The sequence below is a fragment of the Polyodon spathula genome, chromosome 18, assembly GCF_017654505.1.
Source record: "Polyodon spathula isolate WHYD16114869_AA chromosome 18, ASM1765450v1, whole genome shotgun sequence".
NCBI lineage: Eukaryota > Metazoa > Chordata > Actinopteri > Acipenseriformes > Polyodontidae > Polyodon > Polyodon spathula.
Genome location: NC_054551.1, coordinates 11,389,211 through 11,409,526, shown reverse-complemented (window position 1 = coordinate 11,409,526; position 20,316 = coordinate 11,389,211). Strand labels below are relative to the sequence as shown.

General features: G+C 39.7%; 2 protein-coding genes across 4 annotated transcripts in view; one reads left to right on the top strand and one right to left on the bottom strand.

Annotated features, from left to right (window-relative positions):
• The window catches only part of LOC121294126 (intraflagellar transport protein 140 homolog), a 63,509-nt gene that overhangs the window by 20,709 nt on the left and 22,484 nt on the right, over positions 1–20,316 (bottom strand). For 2 of the 3 annotated variants that reach the window (XM_041217706.1, XM_041217705.1), the window contains exons 15-19: positions 19,710–19,828; positions 19,013–19,157; positions 16,483–16,614; positions 15,867–15,902; positions 14,985–15,184 (exon numbers count right to left, since the gene is read on the bottom strand). In XM_041217706.1, the coding sequence (XP_041073640.1) occupies positions 14,985–15,184; positions 15,867–15,902; positions 16,483–16,614; positions 19,013–19,157; positions 19,710–19,828 (632 nt within the window). The remainder of the gene's footprint in view (positions 1–14,984; positions 15,185–15,866; positions 15,903–16,482; positions 16,615–19,012; positions 19,158–19,709; positions 19,829–20,316) is intronic. The other variant, XM_041217707.1, reaches the window with a different exon arrangement.
• Positions 1,105–11,395, top strand: LOC121294129 (transmembrane protein 204-like). Its single transcript, XM_041217712.1, has 4 exons — positions 1,105–1,362; positions 2,279–3,356; positions 5,008–5,163; positions 11,057–11,395. The coding sequence occupies exons 2-4, from the start codon at positions 3,080–3,082 to the stop codon at positions 11,299–11,301; spliced, it is 678 nt and encodes a 225-aa protein (XP_041073646.1). The 5' UTR covers positions 1,105–1,362; positions 2,279–3,079; the 3' UTR covers positions 11,302–11,395.

Below are 20,316 nucleotides of genomic sequence, written 5' to 3'. Positions count from 1 at the left end.
CATATTACTTAATTAACAGTGTAACTTTATTTTATATAAATACTGGTGCATCCATTTTCTCTTTTCATAATCTTGTACTTTGTCTAAACCTTTCTTTTTTGTTTACACTGTTACTTGTTTAAGTTTAGTTGCTGTTCAAGGTCTGTTTAGGGTTTGTTTTTTTGGTAGTATGTTCAGTCTCCATTTTGTTCCTGATCCTCCGGATATTTTCCAAACGGCTGTTCACCACTCAACCCGGTACTACTCAACAGACTCACCATTTTCAACGATCGCTATTTTTTCATCACCCTTTATCCATCATCATCAGTACAGGACTCTATTTGGGACTTCATTGTTTGTTGGTGAGATTATCCCTTTTCTGTTTGCTGTTTTTTTTCTACTTTACTTTGATACTTTTGTTCCTGTAGTTTTGTTTTTGTTCTTTTGTTACTTTGGATTTCATGCGCATTGCTTCACTGGACTTGTTAGGCCTAAATTTCATTTATCATCCATTGCCATCAAGACGGTCTTTGTAATTGTTTTCCCCATATACTTATTCATTCACCTTTGTCTCTATTGCCTGTTGGTGTGTTGGTTTTGTGTTGGTGTGGTGTGTGTGTGTGGGTTTATTGGAGGCCCACCGGACACTGCATTCATTTCGCTTTAATGTTAGTTTGTTTGGATGTTTGTTTAGTTCACATTACTTTCTTACTCACCTGTACTTTCCACTTAACTAACTGTTATCTGCAATAAGTTGTTGTCATTATATTTCATTTATTACATTATAGTTTACAACAATAAACCGTCTGTTCATGAAATTGACACCTCCGACGTCCCTGCTTTTGCTGTCTGTCACTCTTGCTGACTTATAGATATTGGGCCAGTAGTATCTCCTTAGGGAGGACAGTACAACTGCTTCTCAGTTGTGCAGAGTGATCGTTACAACTTGCTTACTTAATATCCACCCCAGCTATCATTTACCATCACTGACTTCATAGTTTACTATAATTTATTATTACTATTGGTTATCAAGGTCAAAAGGAGGACAATCTGTGCTTCCACAATGAGTTTACTTGGTTGCTTGGCAACCAAGCTTGGCTCTCACAATCTGGAGGAGCTGGTGAGCTAGATAATCATTTAAGACAATGATTTAAAAGGATTAAAAATCAAATGGTTTTAACAGTATTTTTTGTCACCCTACAAAAACAAAGACATTAATATATAAAACATGCTATCCTTTTGTTGAGATTCTTTCAGTTTTACTGAAGAACAAGGAGCAGCTCACTGAGGGGCCCTCTAATAGGACAAATGGGGGGCCCAGGAATAGGAGTAACAGGCACAAGAAAGAGAGCTCTCTCGAAGTACAGACCTCTCCCAGTACGGGTAAGATCAAGCAAGTGACTAGAAAGCATTGCGTCTGTCTGCATTGATGGCTCCTCTGTAGCTGCCCTGCGGATTCCTCTTGCATCTGTTCTCCATTTCAGTTTCAGCCCCATTCCCCTTTTAATGAGATACAGATGTCTGCTGTTTATTAAAGCCAGGGAACAGGAAATTCTAGGATTCCATGGGGACCCTCGTACTGCACAAAAACACTGCTGAAGAGTTCAGACTGCCGGGGCAGCAGCGGTTCCATTTGACTATGAATCCACCAGCAAGTCAAGAGAAATCCTGGTCTTCTAATCCAATATCAGTGGTAGTTCTAATGACTGGAAGGTTGTTTTATAATGCTGTGGAAAAACCATTAATTGCAGGGAAATTAAACTTGGCAGATGGAGATACCTAACAATGGGCATTGAAGATGGTGCCTATTAGTTCAATTGTGTAACAGTTTGTCTCAAAGACGAGTTACCTCTAAAGAGGTACTGAAAAATATAACTCAAAACTGCAGACTGCTAAAAAAAAAAAACAGCCCTCAGTCAACTAGGCACTATATAATTTTCTTATTTATTTCCCATGTAAGACACTGAAACTATTGGATAAAGTAAGGGTGTATTTTTGAAAAGTTGTTGCTGAAAGAGATAATAACATTACTGTTTTTTTTCCTGTTCTCTGGTCATTTAAAGTTCCGTTTTAGTCACTAGGATCATCAGTTTTGTAATAAATACAGTTGAAAAAATTGGAGAGAAGGAGGGATGGGGAGGATGAAAAAGAGGGAGCAGCAGAGAGATGAGAGGTGGGTGAAAAAAGATGTTGAGATAGAGTGATTAATAGAATGTGTTAGTGAGCACTAGAGGCAGAGGAGACAGAGAAGGAGAGGGGGGGGGGCTGAAATTTGTCATCCCATTCCTTTTCCTCTCAGGAAGCACATCCTGTTGCTGTTTGGCTCTGAAGTGGCAGTGCTGAGTGTTTGTCGCAGTGACAGAGAGACTGAGTACGCCCTGAAGCTCACCAAAACAGCCACAGTGAAGCCCCTTCCTCTTGGACAATAGCAGCATTCAGAGACATGTCTGTGTGACTCTCCCCACTGCCTGTGAATCGCTTTTCAGAACTGCAGCATGGAGAGTACTGATAGAGGAAGGAGTGAAATCCAAGCTATAGCTTTCTACTGCCTCTGAAAATGAGATGCTGAGAAAATAATTTACAGCTGCAAAGCTGTGTGCTACAACCCCAAGAACTCGAGCATCTGGTTTTCCTTTCTTCTGTTATTTTTGTTATTCCCCCCACCCCCCCCAGTCTGTGGAGAGTTTGAAAAAGAGACGCCTTTCTGCTGTTTGCTTGAAAACCAGCCTCCCTCCTGGGCTCAGAGAGAAAGAAATAGTAAAAGGAGCAAGGGGACTCAAAGCAGGAGCCAGGCAGTGTCAGCTTGTGGAATGGACCTCCCTGTCTGCCGGTTAAGCACAGAACTACCGTCAGTACCAAAATCTGAAGAGGAAGGATAAAAAGGGATTTCTACTACCCAAAGGGATATATGAAAAAAAGAGTTGAGCTGAGAATGAACGGAGATGTCCTCTAGCTGCGATTAAAGGTGTTTCATTTGCGTCGGTGATTTGGTTGTTTCGGATGCACCGCAGCTGATAAGCAGCTCACTCAAGAGGAGCAGGAGAAGGTGGTAGAGGAGACTCTGGGTCAGGCCACACCTCCCCTGCAGGGAAGGGAGTGGATGGCCATTCAGAAGCTGGTGGCCACGGCGGTGGCAGTGGCCCTGCTGTCCCTGATCCTCAACAACGTGGCGGCTTTCACACCCAGCTGGGTGTTCCAGGCGCTGGAAGACGGGCGCAAGCGCAGTGTGGGGCTTTGGAAGATGTGCTTTGTAGCGGAGCGGGGCCGGGAGGCTGGGGGACCGGCACGGCAGGGCCAGGCAGGAGAGCGGCAGTGCCAGACTCTGGGCTGGGGGACAGAGTACTCTGGGTTTCAGGAGTCCAGAAGCACCGTCAAGTGTGAGTGAGAGGGGGTGGGAGGGGTAAAAGAATACAACCACCCATAACTAAGCCAAAATGTGAAAATGCAGTGTTTGTTTCATTGGATAAGTCATTAAGCCCAAGATTATTTTATGCATATTAGGACAGACCCACTAAAATCATGGACTTGCCACTTTTCTGATATGGAGTACTTATCAGTGTAACAAATGGACATGTAGGATAAAAAAAAAAAAGAAAGGGTTGCAAAAAATTGTAGTTTGAAATAGCAAACTCAAATGTATGCATAAACAAACTTAGAATCAAAGCAGATTAACCTTTGTACAAAGATTAGATTGTGATCAAAGGTATATAATTTAGCCTTTGATAAATACATTTACATCACCATGGCAACCAGCAATACAGTCTGACAGTCTGTTTATAAATTTGTTACTATAAACAAAAATAAAACAACTGCTGCAAGATAACTTACCTACTGTACCAGTACAAAAATATACTGCTCTTAGGGGGCTACAGAAATATTTAAATAAAAAAGCAAATGAACTGTTAAAAAGAAAAAAGGCTGAAATTACCATTTAAAAAAAAACAATACATTCTGAAAATCTGGATATAAATATAAATTTGTTCCAGTTGTCTGAAAGAAGAAACACCTGTACAGTTTAAGAGTAAAGAGTTCATTTAGAAAATATGCCCTATTGTAATGCATAGAGAAAATAGTTGCATGCAGTAGTGAGTCAACTCTTCTAACTCCTAATAGCCACTACTACCCAGATATATCTTCACTCCAAAGTGCTATTTGCACCTTGTTTTAATGAAAGGAAAACACTCCTCTAAAGGGTTCAAGGCTGCAGTGCTTCCTCTTTATAATGCTGTAGTCGGGAGCCATAATTAGACGTGCTATTTGTGTTCTGCCTTATGAAAAGAATACTAGTGCTAGTGTAATGACATTATGGGGCAAATGATAGCCATGCCGATACAGCCTTATAACTTGTTCCGCAGCATAAAGGGCTGCCCTACAAAAAGAGAACTGCATTAACAAGCACATTTAATTCAAGGACTCGAACGTATGCCCAAACAGTTTACTAGGTTTAGTAACTCATAAAATCCTTTGACAAAAGTTTTGACTAGAAGTATTTGTTATCACAGGTTGATAGTGCATGTTGGAGTAAAGACCTTAATAAATATAGCCCCAAGTAATGTGATAGAACTGATAAATATTATATTTGTTCACAACGCACCAGATGTAATAAAAAGTGAGCAATTCAGCATTGTTGTCAAAACTACAAAAAAAGTTACAAAAACAGTGAAACAAACAACTCTGAAGCATAACCAAGTACCGTACACCTACAGTAACACCAAGATGGCTTGTTGTCCTTAACGGGTTTTAAAAAGTTTCAAATCACAAAAAAACTATGATAAAGACATTATTTAATGCCAACACTACAGAAAATACCCCAATCCATACTTTATCTTTATCACAGTTGTCTTTTATTTTTTGGTACTTTTTTGTTTCATTTTTTGGAACTTCATTGGTAAAAGTCTCAATAAATGTAATACTAGGTATAGCTGGTACACTCAATAGCTAACACCTCCGAAATATAGATGCTGTTGTCTGCCTGTGGTGCCCCTGTGGCTAGCCTGCTGCTCTAATGCCATGCTGTTTGTCCCCCAGTGCAGTTTGACATGATGCGTGCCTGTAACATGATTGCCACCGTGGCCCTGACAGCTGGACAGCTCATCTTCCTGCTGGGCTTGGTGGAGCTGCCCCTCATCACCCAGGACTCCCAGTGGTGGGAAGAGGTCATAGCCGCCCTCTTCCAGCTAGCCAGTGAGTACAGACCTCTTTATCATTATCCCACAGCTTTACTACTCGCAAAGGAAGGACAGTAGACTCTAGACCCCTTGCAATACTGGGTAGGACAGAAAAAGGCAATCTATCATGCCAAGCTACACAGTAACTTCTACATAACTTGCCATTTAATAACTACATTTACCAAGCTCAGACAATCTTTCTGTCCTCAGCTGCTTCCACAAGACGCAAATCCCTCATTCCCAACAGGTGCACCACACTGCTTACCTCCCAGTTCGTCAACACTAATAAGTAGATCACAGCTCTTCTCACAGTCCCTTAGTTGGAATGAGGCTGTGATGTTATGAACTATTTCCAAAACTTTAACTACTAGATTACACTGCTACTTGCAGTCTCTCCACTAACCACTAGACCACATTGCTTACCACCCAGTCCCTAAGCTCTCAGACCACCTGCTCCCTTCCAGACCTATAACCTCTAGAGCACACTGCCTCCCTTGCAGTCCCTCAACTCTAACCACTAGGCCAGCCTGCTTACCTCCCAGCACCTCAGCTATAACCACAATTTAATATCTCAGTTTTTTTTGTGGTTACACTCCCAGACAAATGAATAGCCAGATTATACATGCACTGCATTTACACTACATCATCAAAAAAGCCATTGAAGAACAGCAGCAGTTTTTAGACGCAATATGCTCACACTGGTCGACAGTGAGGAGATGGGGTTTATTTTAAAGTCAGGATGCATGGTTACAGAACTGCTGTGTATAAAACTAATAAAAAAAATACTAAAAACGGGAAAAGAGAATCCAGCAATCCCAGGTCCGCAACTCTCTTCCCCAGCCTTCCCAATTGTGCTGAGGAAACGCAGCGTGTGTCTGTTTAGCTTGTTGTTTGCATTGCTCCCCCACTATTGTGCCACCAGGAGCTGTTTGCTAATTTTAGCCAGTGCTGCCTGTGTGTGCAGGCCGGCATCCTAGAGCTGCTCCAAACACAGAGCGACTGTTAGGCGCCAGGATATCCCGGCTCAGGACAAGGAAATGCCTGTTACTACCTGTTATGCAAACCCAAGGGGGGGGCTGGGGAGGGGAGGGTGTCACATTAGACAGATCTCAGCAAACAGATCATTGTTGTGGGAAGTACTGGTGTCCAGATAAGCAGGGCAGTCTTTCATATTTTTTTCTATCGAAGGGTTAGACTGTAATAAATGCATATCTTACTGTATACATTGTAGTTTTTCTCATTTACAAAATGTGTCTAATTTGTAAGTACCTTCTTTGCAATCATATTTATGCTTTTATTTATCCTGGATGCAGTTCTTTCAGGACAACTTTTGACTTTTTTGTTAATATGATTAGTTCCACATTACTAAAAGTCTTTGACTAGTTGTATCCCTGATAGAATGCCTGGGCACTAAACCCACTGGAAGAATAAAGGTGTCAGAACTGTGTTACAACTTCTTCAAACAAATGTTGAGTTGAATCTAATTTGGTCAGGAGATCTAAACAATACCCAGCTTTGGATACCCTCAATAACTTTAGCCAAGCAATACCAGTTTTGATGAGTAGTTCTCACAAAATAACTAAAAGGTCTACATAGTATGTAAACCTTCAATATATCCTCATTGACAGGGATAACCATTCCCTGCAGCAGATAAGACAAACTTTCTTGGTAGTTTAGAAATATTTGCCTTTCTGGCTCATTAATACCAGCAATTTCAAGGTCTGATTTCGAAAATACAGTTGAGGCACTAAAACTAACGCCAGTAACCCGAACTGACGTATAGTCTGAACTATGCTACCACAATGAAATGCATGCCAATTGTAGCTGTAGAAACCAAACTTCAGTAACATATTTTTATTATGAGTATGTAAATATTTCAACGGTAACTATGTTTTCCAGTGTTATTCAGATATTTTTTTGTTGCAGGTTTCAATCAGAACAACAAGTACTATTCTAAAAATAGGGTCTGATATCAACTGGTTTAGATTAGCAAAAGTTAGTCATTTTAATGGGTCTGATACAAGATAACGCTACAGGTAGCAAAGTTCTACTGACCAGGTCATACTAGTACTAGAAATCTCAGTCATAGCAGCAACAGCTTTGCTGCGGTGTCGGGTCTTCTTTTAAAAAACCTCCTGTGAAACATCACAGATGCAAAAGAGTAAAATCACTTTAAGTGGTTAAGGTAATCAAGACACTAATAATAATGTAACTGACTTTGCAATGGATTCAAAATATGGCCCAATGATTTAAGCCATTATATTCAGCTCAATTAATTCCACATCACTCAGCAACATTCATACACACACACACACTGCTGGGCCTGTGCGGAGGATGGCTTAATATTATTGGGATATCTATAGATTAGTTCCAAGCTAAAAGGCAGAAGAGACAGTAATTCAGCTCAACCTTTTGAAACGAAATTATTTACAATTTAGTAATGCCATGAGATGCTTTAAAGAACTGATTATAAATCAGGTACTAGTTACCAAGATGTTATTGGTTTAAAATATACAACCTTTTTTTTATTTTTATAATTCAACTGCTACAAGTATTAACAGTAGCAAATAAGCAACCCCTAGCTGTAATTTCTTGCCCTTCAATAGTGTACAATTGAGTGCTTGTAAGTAAGAAATAGCAAAATTGGTCATAATTAGTTAGAACTACATTTCCTATTGTGTTTTCTATTTTTTTACAACGACTAAACCTTAAAGTAGGTAAAGTACGATCAAAAGAGTCCATAGCAGAATATAACTTTCCAGATAATGTTGGTTCTTACTGTGTCAAGCCTCACTGGAGTTCCTTAACTTGCCTGTTTATTTTATTTGAACTTGAATAAAACCTTTCCCCAGTTTCTGTGGCCCCTTATCATGAAAAACAAAACACAAATTAAATATATTACGGAGATGTATTGGTGAAGTTCAATACACAATATTAATTACTTGGGCATTTCTTTGGGGAGCAGATGTAGTTCCACACAAATCATAAGGGTTTTCAGAATGTAAGTTGCTCCCCCTGTTATACTGCACTGTCTCCAGCAGAGGCGCCCCACAGGTTTCACTATCTGTTATTGAACTATCAAATACAGGTCATTGGATCATATTATAGAATATTGGATATCTATTTGTTCCCCACTATTCATTGGACTGATTGTTTACAGACCTGAACCAATGAGTTGAATGGAATGGAACCAATGGATGACAGAACAGAACGAGTTACAGCTTGGATGGAATGTACGGTATAAATGGAGTACAGACCTGTTCGCTAGTTACATTTTGAAACCAATGTGTAACAGAACAGGACCAGTGTGTTCCTGATGTGTGGGTAATTACTTATGGTAATACCCAATGGGGTGGTGATGTTGGTGGGCACCTGTGCCCACCTGTTGATGAGCCAGGGAGTCAGGTCTGGTCAACAGACAATCCACCTCCAGTAGGGAGGGAGGGAAGGAAGGAAGGAAGGAAGCTGTTTGGATTGCCTTGCCACCAAACAGGGCCTTTCATACAACTTGCAACTGTACAACCTGGCTTTGATTTTCTTACAAATAAGACCATCATTGAAAATAAACAGGTTCTGTAAATACAACCTGTATCAGTTAAAAGCAATCAAAGCAACAAATTAAAGAGTGAGACCGTTCACACAAACTATTAGGGGGCCTACTATGACTCCTGCAAAGGGTTTCACTGGATCTCAGCCCATATTATAACAGAACAGTTCAATAATGCAAAACAATAAGACAATGTATGAAATCAGCTTGATTCTGAGAAACTTAACTAGTCTTAAAAGGTTCAACAAATGACAATAAATGACTAAACTTAATGCTTATCTTAAATAAATCACAATATGCACAGTTTGGATGTTACAATTAGCTTCAGGTTCCTCTCTTAAGCTCAGATGTTTAGGTATTAAAGTTACTATTAAAGAGTACTTAAAAAAAAAAAAAAAAAAAAAAAAAAAAGTTATACACAATTAAACTGAACTATACCACATACTGAAACTGTCCAAATGTCTAAATGCATTGTGTTGCTATTGGACATATACCTTCACTATATCCCTGTGGATAATAATTGTCAGGTAATATTACCTGGATAATCCCTGGATAGTCATGATACAAATGAGACCAGCAACTTTTGTCAGTGGAATCATTCTAATAATAAATAAACAATTCACTCATAAACTCAATTCCCTCCCGTTTGGAGAATCTCTGCGTGCTGAAGGATTCCGTGCCACTGGCTGTCTCTCCCCACAAAGGTTCAGGCAGAGGTCCTGTGAAGGGAAATTACTTCGCTGAAATAAATCAGTTTATTTTGGGCAGTGGGAGGAAGCTGCGTTCCTGTTTCCTTCTGTCGAACAGTAAGGGATGGTAGCAATCTCCGAATAGACAAAACTTTTTCAGGACAGCTCCTTCAAACACTCACTTACTCACTAGGAAAACAATTCAAGATTGCTTTCCCAAAATCTTACTTCACCTTTTCAGTGTCTTTTTATACTGGCTTCCAAGGTACCAATGAGGAGAACATTTAACATAGCATAGATAGAAAGATAATAAATAATAATCTTAGCCATTTGTAAGCTACAAAAAATAGAAACAACATTGGTTTCTGGTCATGTGGGGTCCTGTTTGATGACAGTAAAAACCCTTATAAACGTTTAATACACATTTTAGAAATCACATCCATTACAATATTATTCTGAAACTGAAGACACAATGCAGACAAAAAGTTCAACTTATTTTTTACCTGGCCAACTAATGCCTTTACACAGAAGTGAAGACACTTTTTGTGCTTTGCATTTAGAAGTTCTCTGTAATGGACAAAGTTTTTTTTTTTTTTTTTTTTTTTTTTAAATAATAAACACCTTTACAACATTCAACTCCTTATGAATTGAAGGAACACAATGAATTTCCACTGATTTTCAATGTAACGCATTCAGTACACGAGTGGACATGGGTTAAAATGTAATGTAATTAATTAATATTTATGTTGGTGTTTATGTTAATATTTACCACCCCCACCAGTCAATTGTAAAACACATTTTCCTCGTCAGTGAGTCGTCTGTTATTCCGTTTGAATTTCCTTGAGATGCAGATCCATTCACTGTCAATTCTGTTCTCTCTTAATTCACATTCAAACACACAGAATACAACAGTCTAGACGTAGCAAGGTCATTACTCCAAAATTCAATTGGAAACACTTTTTTGTGAAAAAAAGCCAGGGTGTCCTCGGCTCACCGCGCACCAGCAACCCCTGTAGTCTGGCCGGGTGCCTGTGGGCTTGCCTGTTAGCTGCCCGGGAGCTGCCTTGTCCTCCGATGCTGTAGCTCCTGGGTGGCTGCATGGTGAATCCGCAGTGTGTAAAGCAGGTGTTCGTCTTCGCTGCTCTCAAGTCAGCGCAGAGGTGGTAGTGGTGAACTGAGCCTAAATAATAATTGGCCATTTCAAATTGGGAGAAAATAACAAAAAAGTATTTGGCAACGTCTAAATTAAAAAAAAAAAAAAAAAAAGTAACATTATGTGAATAAATGACATGTACTGTAGACCTATTCAATTCAATTCCAATTCACTGGTTCTGGTATCCCTCAGATGAGATGTAAAACCGAGGTCCTATTGTAAGTGGCTATGCTGCAGCATTTGTTGATGCATACTTCACCCCCTAGTCTATTTTAATCACTTTGAATAAAAGCATCTGCTAAATGACTAATTAATCAATTAATTACAAATATTATTTTGGACTTTTCCCTGTACGTCTACCTGATATTTTACCAGGAATATTTTGCATTTATTTAAAAATAAATAAATAAATAAATAAATAAATAAATAAATCTTATAAAATTACAAGACTCTAAGTAAATATGTATTTGCTGTTTGCCCTGCCTTATAAAAACTCCGCTGTGGTCTTGTCTTCCTGCAGGCTTTGCTCTGGTGATAGGGCTGGTCACATTCTACCGCATAGGTCCCTACACACACCTCTCGTGGTCTTGCTATGTAGATATCGCTGCCTGCCTCCTGGCCACGCTGGCAGCCGCCATGCTGATCTGGAACATCCTGCACCGGCGGGAAGACTGCCTCACACCAAGGGTCATCGTCATCAGCCGCTCGCTGGCCACACCCTTCCGCCCACGCCTCGACAACGACTACGTTGAATCACCCTTCTGAGTCCATACAAACTGCCCTTCATTGGGAGGACTGGAGAAACTCTAGTAGTGACTTTAACTAACCCATCTGGGTGCCAACTCTCTGCCACACTAGCAGTCGCACAGTCGACAATGAGGGTCCCCTCACCCTCCCCACCCTACCCACCCCCTCCCCCCTCCCCCTACCACAAACTCTACCCGTAGCGAAACAAAATCCGGTGATCCGGAGAGTATGTAATTGGGGTGAAATTGCACGAAACGACAAAAGAGAGACCTAGTCGAGTCGATTGGGCTCTGTAGTGTTGTATGTTGGAAAAGAATACTCGTCCCCAGTTCGACGCGAGAACTGACTTCTTTTTATCCACCACTTTCCCGTTTTATTTTCTTTTTCTTAGAACTTTTTTTTTTTTTTTTAGCTCAAAACAGTCCTTTTTTTTCTATAGATCAAGATCTAACACAGTTTCTAAGTGTAACAGATCAAGATGTTACTGGCCTAGCAGCAGCATGCCAGAACCATTTGTTTACTTAAAGTGGCATACTTTATATTTGTATGTGTTCCCATAGCCGAAAACAATAAATATTTGGTATATTTTAAATAACAGAGTACAGTACATTACAACATACCCCAATATATACAGTGCTGGACATGAATATTACATTCGCTTTCATTTTTAGGACTTCCAAATATTTCTCCTTTGCCGTTATACAATCACATTTCTGTCCAAAAACACCTTTTTCAATAGGCAACCAAACTGTATTAAATATTACTCTGACTGTGAGTGAACATTCTCTGTGCCCAGTTTGTATTGCCACATCTTCTTGAGCTTTATATTCCTATAATACAGAGTTTTCTCTGTCCAATGACATGCTACTATTTCATTGAAACTCATTTCTGATAAGGTAATACAGGCACATGTAAGATGGTGCAGTAATCACAGCCACCACTGTCTCCCTCTCCATAATTTATATTTTTGTTTCAGGAGTGTCAAACCAAGGCTTTATCCTGAATGGGTTCAAATGTAACTTTTCCATATTAAATGTCAGCCAATTCCATATGCATGCCTCCATTCATGAATACTGTTTTGTTAATAAATAAATAAAAGCTGCTTTTCAAAATATTTTACACATTATGTAATGAGCGCTAATATTTCAAAATCGATATTATAATGTACTTTCATATTGAGAGCTGTTAAATGCTAATGTAAAATTCTTTGTGTTACTGGATTTATAATTATTAAATAATGTGAATCTCCATGATACCTGTTTCGAGAATAGTGTGGTGTGCAGAATTATGTGGAGATTTGAATGTGATTGACCAAGGTACACCACCTACTCCCCATTGAGACACTGGCCGTGCCTGGGAAAGAGCGATAGCACTTTTCTCCATTTGTTTTCTGTTTCTGCCTTGCTTCCCCAGTAACCAAACCACATAGAGAAACTGCAGCGTGGCCGGCAAATTCCCTGTGCAGGAAGTGCGTCGGCCAGCAGGCAGGGGATTGCGGGAATCCAACACAATACCTCCGGACCAGTTCACAAAATACTGTAAAAATAGCTGTCACTGAAGAACTTATATAAAGCTGTCATCAAGCTATTAACATTCTGAGATTTCCTGCAAATCGGATGTGCCAGTTTCTTCAACAATAACATTTGCACACGTACAAGGGAAGCAAGCGAAATACTCTCAGCAGGGAGTTCACTGTACAGAGAGATGGGCTCTGCTAGAGTCAGAAAGAGATCATATATGTGTGTGCGTGAGACCAAATAAGTTAGTAACGTACATCCCCACCACAGATGTTAACACAAAACACGTACTTTCAGTATCATGGAAAAGCAGACAAAACTACACCACTGTATGATAGTGTTATAACGTAAATGTACCATAAAAATACTATACATAAGGACAGGCCCCTGCATACAACCCATAACAAATCACTACTATCAGTCTATGACCACCAAACAAAGCAATTTCATAACAAATGCACATGTGTAGTTTAAATCAGAGTAGTTCCTAAATATGGCCTTCAATAGGCCTTTAAATAGATCCCAGTACCATGATGAAACTATAGTAAAAAAGTTCCATCAAGGGGTTCCAAGATTCAACTTCAACAGCAGCTGTATGTTTGGAGGAAAAGTAAGTAACCATATGGCATTAGTTACCTGAACAAATGTCCACTTGCAATAATGTAAAGCTGGTCATGTGCATTCAAACTGCTTCAACTTGGCTTACTGTATGTCAGTGAAGCTTGTGACTATAGTTTAGCACTGGTGCCATATAAACTACAGTAGGTCTGTCAATGGTAATCAGTGTGTACAATGTAACAGTTCATGATTGAAGGATATATTAAAAATTGTTTATCACCTTGGGATTCTAGGCTACTGTACAACCTTTGCTAAGAAGCATCTCCTACTTAAGGCAACATACCTCAATAGTGAAAACAGACTACTTTTGACAAGCTAACGTGATATGCAGAGTTCAGGCTTTCTAATGATATTCTGCAACATATAGATCATAGTTTAAATGTTAATGATGATAATGTTTAAAATATTACAGAAATTAGGAGAGAAGAAATATACATTTCTGGGTTATGAAGTTTTGGCATATTTGATAACCATTACAAACCTCATAGACAGAACAAAAGCACTGTCTCAGTGACCACAAATAAAACAATCTGATCTACACAGACAAAGCTGCGAATCCAAAAGAGACTATGCGCAGTGTGACATGGGCCACAGCAAGAATGAATTGCATTTCCTCCTGCATTGAACAGAACATAGCAATAGAAGGACAACTACTTCCCCAAATTGTTTTAAAAACAACCTGATTTGCTACCACTGATACAGAAAATACGCTATACGCACAAGAGGCTGAGATCTCAGAGACAGACAAAAAGTAGGCAGACTTTGTGGCATTGTGCCAGCCTCTGCAAAATTAGGCACACTCTACTGAACACGTTCAATCCATAATTAGTTTCTCATTGTAAAAAACACAGAGACATGGTACGTGTCCATTTGCTCTAGACTAAAACACAATGGGCATGATTGATCAAGGTCTTTACTTGAAAATTTCATTTGCACTTTGTTCATCAAAGGAAAGTACAAAACAAGTAAATAATTTAAGAATATATTTTATGTTAGTGTTCTGGGTTGCTTGTTACTATTATTTTATAAGACCAATGTTTTGTAGCATTACTTTTTTACAACAATATTAAGCAAATTGCACCTTGGAGGGCCAATGAGCCATGTTCAGTAACAGATTTTGTAAAAGAACGTGAAAGGCAAACAGAAATACAATGAAACCTGAATTAAACCACCAAAAAAACTGAACATCTGTGGTTGTTTATTCAAGCTGCCTTTGTCTGTAGCTTTCTTGGTCTACTGGCTAGGAAGAGCAGATACCCATTCAGTGTGCCCACTTTGGTATGACCCCCTTTGACTTCATCACAACTTCCAGATAACTTCTGTCAAGGCACGTACAAGTTATTTGCAATGGGAGATATTTTTGACCACTGTTCTTGACAAATCAGTTTCATCTGCTTAATATCCAGCAATGCTTGATTTGATTCAGAACTGCGGGACAGTCTGGACAGGACCTTGATGTTTATATCCTAGCTTTAAAATCAGTGAATATTTACTGTATTTTTTCAGGGGAATAATAATGGCATTACATCAATCACTTGCTGTCTGTATTGTTGGAGGAGTCCCTACCTCTTGATGAGCTTGATGGATTTGAAGGCCTCGTCCATGTCTCCGATGGTCAGGTAGAAGCTGAAGTTGAGCATGGCGTCGCGGGTGGGCTTGTCGCAGTCCTCCAACCCCACAAAGTCCCTCAGTGCCCGACGAGACACCATCTGGGGGTCAGAGGAGGGTCCCGGGGTACCTTCACTTTCCACCTGCCCTTCCCCAGGCTGTATACAGAGGTTGCAGTCAGTACAGACACATCTATACCACTAACAACTGCAACTGAAAGCTTCTAAAGCAGTTTCCTTAAGCTTGCTTGCCTGAAAAGTATGATTGTAATAATTGTTACAGTCAATTTGGTAAGCTCTTTTTATTACAGATGACAATGACAAAATTTAGTACAAAACACATGGAAATAACAGTTAGTGATAGGCCAAGGTTGTAGGGCAGTGGTATTTAGATGACTAAAATAGACCCCATTGTTCCTTTTATCCATCCACCTCCAATCAGGTTACAACTAAGACCACAACTGGTGATACACAAACTCAAAGCCTAACTTTGCAGATAAATTCATGGAGATATTCTCTAATAAGTTGAAGCAGAAAGTTTTCAATGATTAAGTATACTGCATACATTATTTAACGAAGCAGTTAAGTAACTGTCTGTGAGTACTATTCTAATTTCCACCCCATTATCCTAAAACACCAATTGGCTGAGAATGGAAAGCACAAAGCAACCTGAAGAGAGAGTGAGAGAGCGAGCATTGGAGAAGGCATGAAAGAAAAAAATGGAGTGAGAAATAGAAGACAAAGAGAAAGAGAAGGCAGTTGAGGATTAGGATAAGCAGCACAGCTGACAGAAACTATCAGAGTGCTGAGAAGTAGAGGGATGTGAAGAAGACATACTCACCACAGGCTGAAAGAGACAGCCTCTCTGAAACATGAGCTGATGAAAAAAACCAAGTGAGCCCAGGAAAGGAAGACAAATTAAAATAAAGAAGCAAAGCCAAGAAATGAAGTTATACAAATGCATGGGTACAGGGGGTAGATTCAATCAGTTAACACAGACCAACTTAATGAAATGGGTTTCCCTGTTCTATGATGCTATAGAATCAAAACGTCAAACAACAATTATAGTTTATTCCTTATGAAAGTTTACCGCAGTAATTGTGCAGTTTACTATGTTTTTGCTATGCTTACACCAGCAAGTTTAAAAATACTAAAAGAAACTAAACGGATTCGATGACAAATGTTTTGTCTAGAAGACTTCTAGTCTGGTATTGAATCAATTTAGTTTCTTTTAGTATTTCTAAATGCCTATACCATGTATTTTATAATGCATGTCTGCGACTTATCCTTTTCCTAGTTACTTATAATGACTTTACTGTTCTTTCCCTTTTCTTGATTACACTTTATACATCTGATTTAATTTAGGCATGGTAGGATACACAGAACATACCTCAGGAAGCAAAACCCATCCATGACTCCCCCCCAGCCCACAGCATCCTCCACACTGCCCCTCCTACCTTGCGGGTGAAATAATAGTAGGGAACGTGGAGGGCAAGCAGGGCCTGCATGCCGGCTGGTCGTGGGTACGAGTCCTGGAGAAGCAGTCTGTGTTCCTGGGTGCTGAAGAAGGAAACTACAAGCACATCTGTCTGCAGTGAGAGAGAGAGAAACAGGGGGCATTGGTCGGGAATGACAGGATACTATAACTACCTTTCCACTGCCTAATGTTGCAGTTTTAATGTTGCAGTTCTAATGCATGCCGGGATGTGTTTTTGTTGAGGTTTTGAGACCAGTAACTGCTTCCATCAACAGTAAGGCAAACTATTTTAAATGGTAATAAAAAATAAGTAAGCTGTTTGTTAAACTTAAACTTGGTTCTCATTACTTATGATTAGGGGTCTACTTAAATCGCGTATTTTTCATGGGTAGGTTGCGGAATAAAATTAGGATTTTGCGTACCTATTTAAACATTAAATAAACCCATGTAGACAGTAGACAGTATTTCAGAACACTATAAAGCCTAAAAATAGTGGTTCTTGCTTCCTTACTAAAACATAGTGCTGTCATTTGTTACAGGCAAGCATGCAGCATCCCCTGCAGTTGACTTGCCCATACATTGAGACTGCACGTTCTGCACCCACTGAATTGGTTGGAAGTCAAGGCAAAGCTTTGCCAAGTTATACAGATGTGGAAATCGACAAGAAACAGCCCCAAAACTCGTTTACCCAAGGGCATCTGGCATACTTTAATAAAGGCAATGTTTGCAGCACGTTCGTTGTCATGTTACTTGTCCCATCCAATAATTTATTTTATTAGTACCAAGTCAAAACATAGAGAAAGTGGCTATTCAGGTGTAAAATTCCAACTGCGTAAAAGTAAGCAGTAGGTTGAAGTGAGGTGGCTGGGCTAGATCGTTTTAGTACTGATTTAACTTGCAGACAGGAAGACTTTTTGTCTGGGCTGACTTTCCAGTTTGGTTTCTGAAAGCTGTTTATTTTACATTCTGTTCAGCAGCCTCTGTAGTAGCCTTGTTTAATGTGTAATTCTGAAGCTAAATGGAGACCGATCGTATTTTCTCCAAAGACACATTAAGATAAGCAAAACAATTACCTCAGTTTGCATGTACAGTTTCTTTACGAAATATCTTGAAACGATCATCAGCCGAAATATACTTTGCTTTTTTGTCGTCCATTTCTATTATTTCACCTCCAATGCTGAAAACAAGATTTTTAGCAACCTAAATCAAAACAATGCAGCACCAACCTACTGCACAGTACAGGTCACAGAAACGCAGTAAAGACACACTGATAGGCTGATTAAAACTTCATTGTCATTTGAATAGTAAACAACAACATTAACTGCTTTGGAGATTTTTTTTTTGTAAATGTTACTTGGCGATGTTTTTTGTTTGTTTGTTTGTTTTGCTTAAGTGCAATGCACACAGGACCGTGGATGAATAAAAAGGGGCTATCTACAGAAGGATGATACATAGTTTGCGTCGCTTGTGTTGTGCAGTAGTTCATTTAAACCAGGTTTCTTTTTTTTCCCTCTCTGTACTTGTTTGTATGCATCGGCTCCTAAAAGAGGTGAATTTCGCGCTGACTCCTCAATTTCATGATTTAGGTAGAGCCCTACTTATGATATCTCAGCTTTTCAAAAGAAGTTTCACCCTGTGTGCACACCGAGTCCTGAATGAACCTGCCTGCAGATGCTTGAAAAATATTTTTTGTCTTCAGAGGAATAAACCCCTGTTGTTCTGATGTTATCTGTCATTCCCAAACTTCATTTTCACTTTGACTTTAATTCAAGGTCCAATTATCCTGACATACTTTGCTTTCTACCACTATTCACTTCCTGTATTACAGGCAATAGAACCCCACTTGTTTATACATATTTCCTATAGGCAGCACATAATGTAAGTGTAAGGGTCCTATAAACTGCAACACAGAAAAGAATTGAACTTACATCAGTGTGCAAAAAGAAATTGGCCTCGTCTGACCTCGAAGACTGGAAAATTTACAGCAAAACAGAAAGGACCTTGGCTTACCATTACAAGCCTTAGAAACAATAATGGAAAAATAACGAACTAATGTGATGTAACACAAGGAGTTTAAAGCTTGTTTTTCACTTTTAAATACTTTTAAAAATGTTTTTAGAATCATATTGTTTGAACACAGGCCATTTTTTGGGAGAGCACTTAAATTTTCAAAGACTAAGTAAACTTCAACTTATGTTCTGAGTTCCTTTGAGAAGTTATGTTGTCAAAGGGAAAGCATCATTGGAGCTTTTGAAAAATAATTACAAATATCCAACTGTTTGCAATCCCAAATATGACAGTGTATATGTGCATGTTCTGTTACCTGTACTGCAGGTACCATGCTGCCTTCACATCTCAACTGTAGGGGCTATGTGGTCAAACTGACTTGCTTTGTCTACTGACCAGACAGGTTTGTACACATTTAGAGGTGAACCCTCAACCGCATAAGTGCAGTACAATGAAGCACAGCAGTATGGTGTGATTCCAACACAGCCAGCCTTGCTCCCTACCTGATCTGTGCAGTCAGTGGTATGTGTGTGGGGTGAGGCTGGTATGGTCAGCACTGCCTCACACACAAACAGCCGCGGCTCACTCTCATCCCAGAACTGGCTGACCGGGCAGCGGCCACACAGCTCGCTGGTTTCCAATCGCCCTCTGCAGGACAGATACAAGGACACCTCTTCATATACAGATTATTTTTGGGTGAAAAGGCCTTAGTTGATAACTATCCACCAAAAAAGAAATCATGCACTTCACTACTGACCTCACATATAAAGCTGTTTTGTCATTCTGCAATACTGATTTTATAATACAATGTCCTACTTGCTAAATATTTGCATAATCTATCAACTAATCAACAGGCAAAACATATTTTCTTTGATAACTTGAAAATATCTTTATACAGAGGTTTCTGAATTCAGAGCAAGGCTCTCTGGTACAAATACTGGCCAAGAGGAGAGATTTCAAAAATTAAAAAAACACAGCCCATCGTTTATCCCTAAGATAATAAAATAAGGTTGACTTTCCACAAGTCAGGTCAGTTCCACGTGGCATGTGAATGAGGAAGATGAGGTTGAATGAGGGTCTCCCATAGAGAGAGCTAACATAATTTGGTTGTGGGTGGTAGCCTATGTTTTAAATTTCTGTGCTGTTTGAAGGAATATTAATCACACCTCTGCCCCCATCCCCAGTTCCTCTGCTCCTCACCTCTCTGGCTCCTCTCCTTGGAAGCCCTCACTGGATCGGCCAGTAAAGAAGTCAAAGTGGGTGAGAGTGTCCATCTCCACATCATAGAAGTAAACCTTGGAGTCAACACTCCCATCAGCCTAGGAGGAAAGGAAGACATTGAAAAAGACTCCTAGTCGAAACGCTTCTTTTAGTATTTCTAAATTTAGCACTACTGATTGTTTACAGTTATGGATGATATATTATGATGGACTGTTGAAAGTTATGGAGAATGTTTTTTATCTATATTCTTTAAAAAAATATTTCAATAGAATAATTAACCAGAATTTAAACATATTCTGGGATAAAAGTGAAAGTGGATTTTAATTATGAGTCCCTGTAGGCACATAACATAGCAATTCCATATTCAACATACTGTAGTATAGAAACCAGACCCCCTTTGGTCTGGGGAAGGTCTTTACAACCCCCCCCCCCCCCCCCCCCCCCCCCCCCCCCCACCCCCCCACCTAAAACGTTGCAACGAGCATGCGACTTGGCTGCTGTTGCACTTCGACCGGTTGGTTTGCTGGGGGGGTGAGTGGACCCCTGACCTGTGTGACTCGCAACCTGGCTTGGCGCCGCTGGCATT

Coding starts and splice junctions, on each gene's coding strand:
- LOC121294129 (XM_041217712.1), top strand. CDS start 3,080: ATGGCCATTCAGAAGCTGGTGGCCACGGCGGTGGCAGTGGCCCTGCTG. Junction 3,357..5,007: donor GTCCAGAAGCACCGTCAAGT/GTGAGTGAGAGG, acceptor TTTGTCCCCCAG/TGCAGTTTGACATGATGCGT. Junction 5,164..11,056: donor CGCCCTCTTCCAGCTAGCCA/GTGAGTACAGAC, acceptor GTCTTCCTGCAG/GCTTTGCTCTGGTGATAGGG.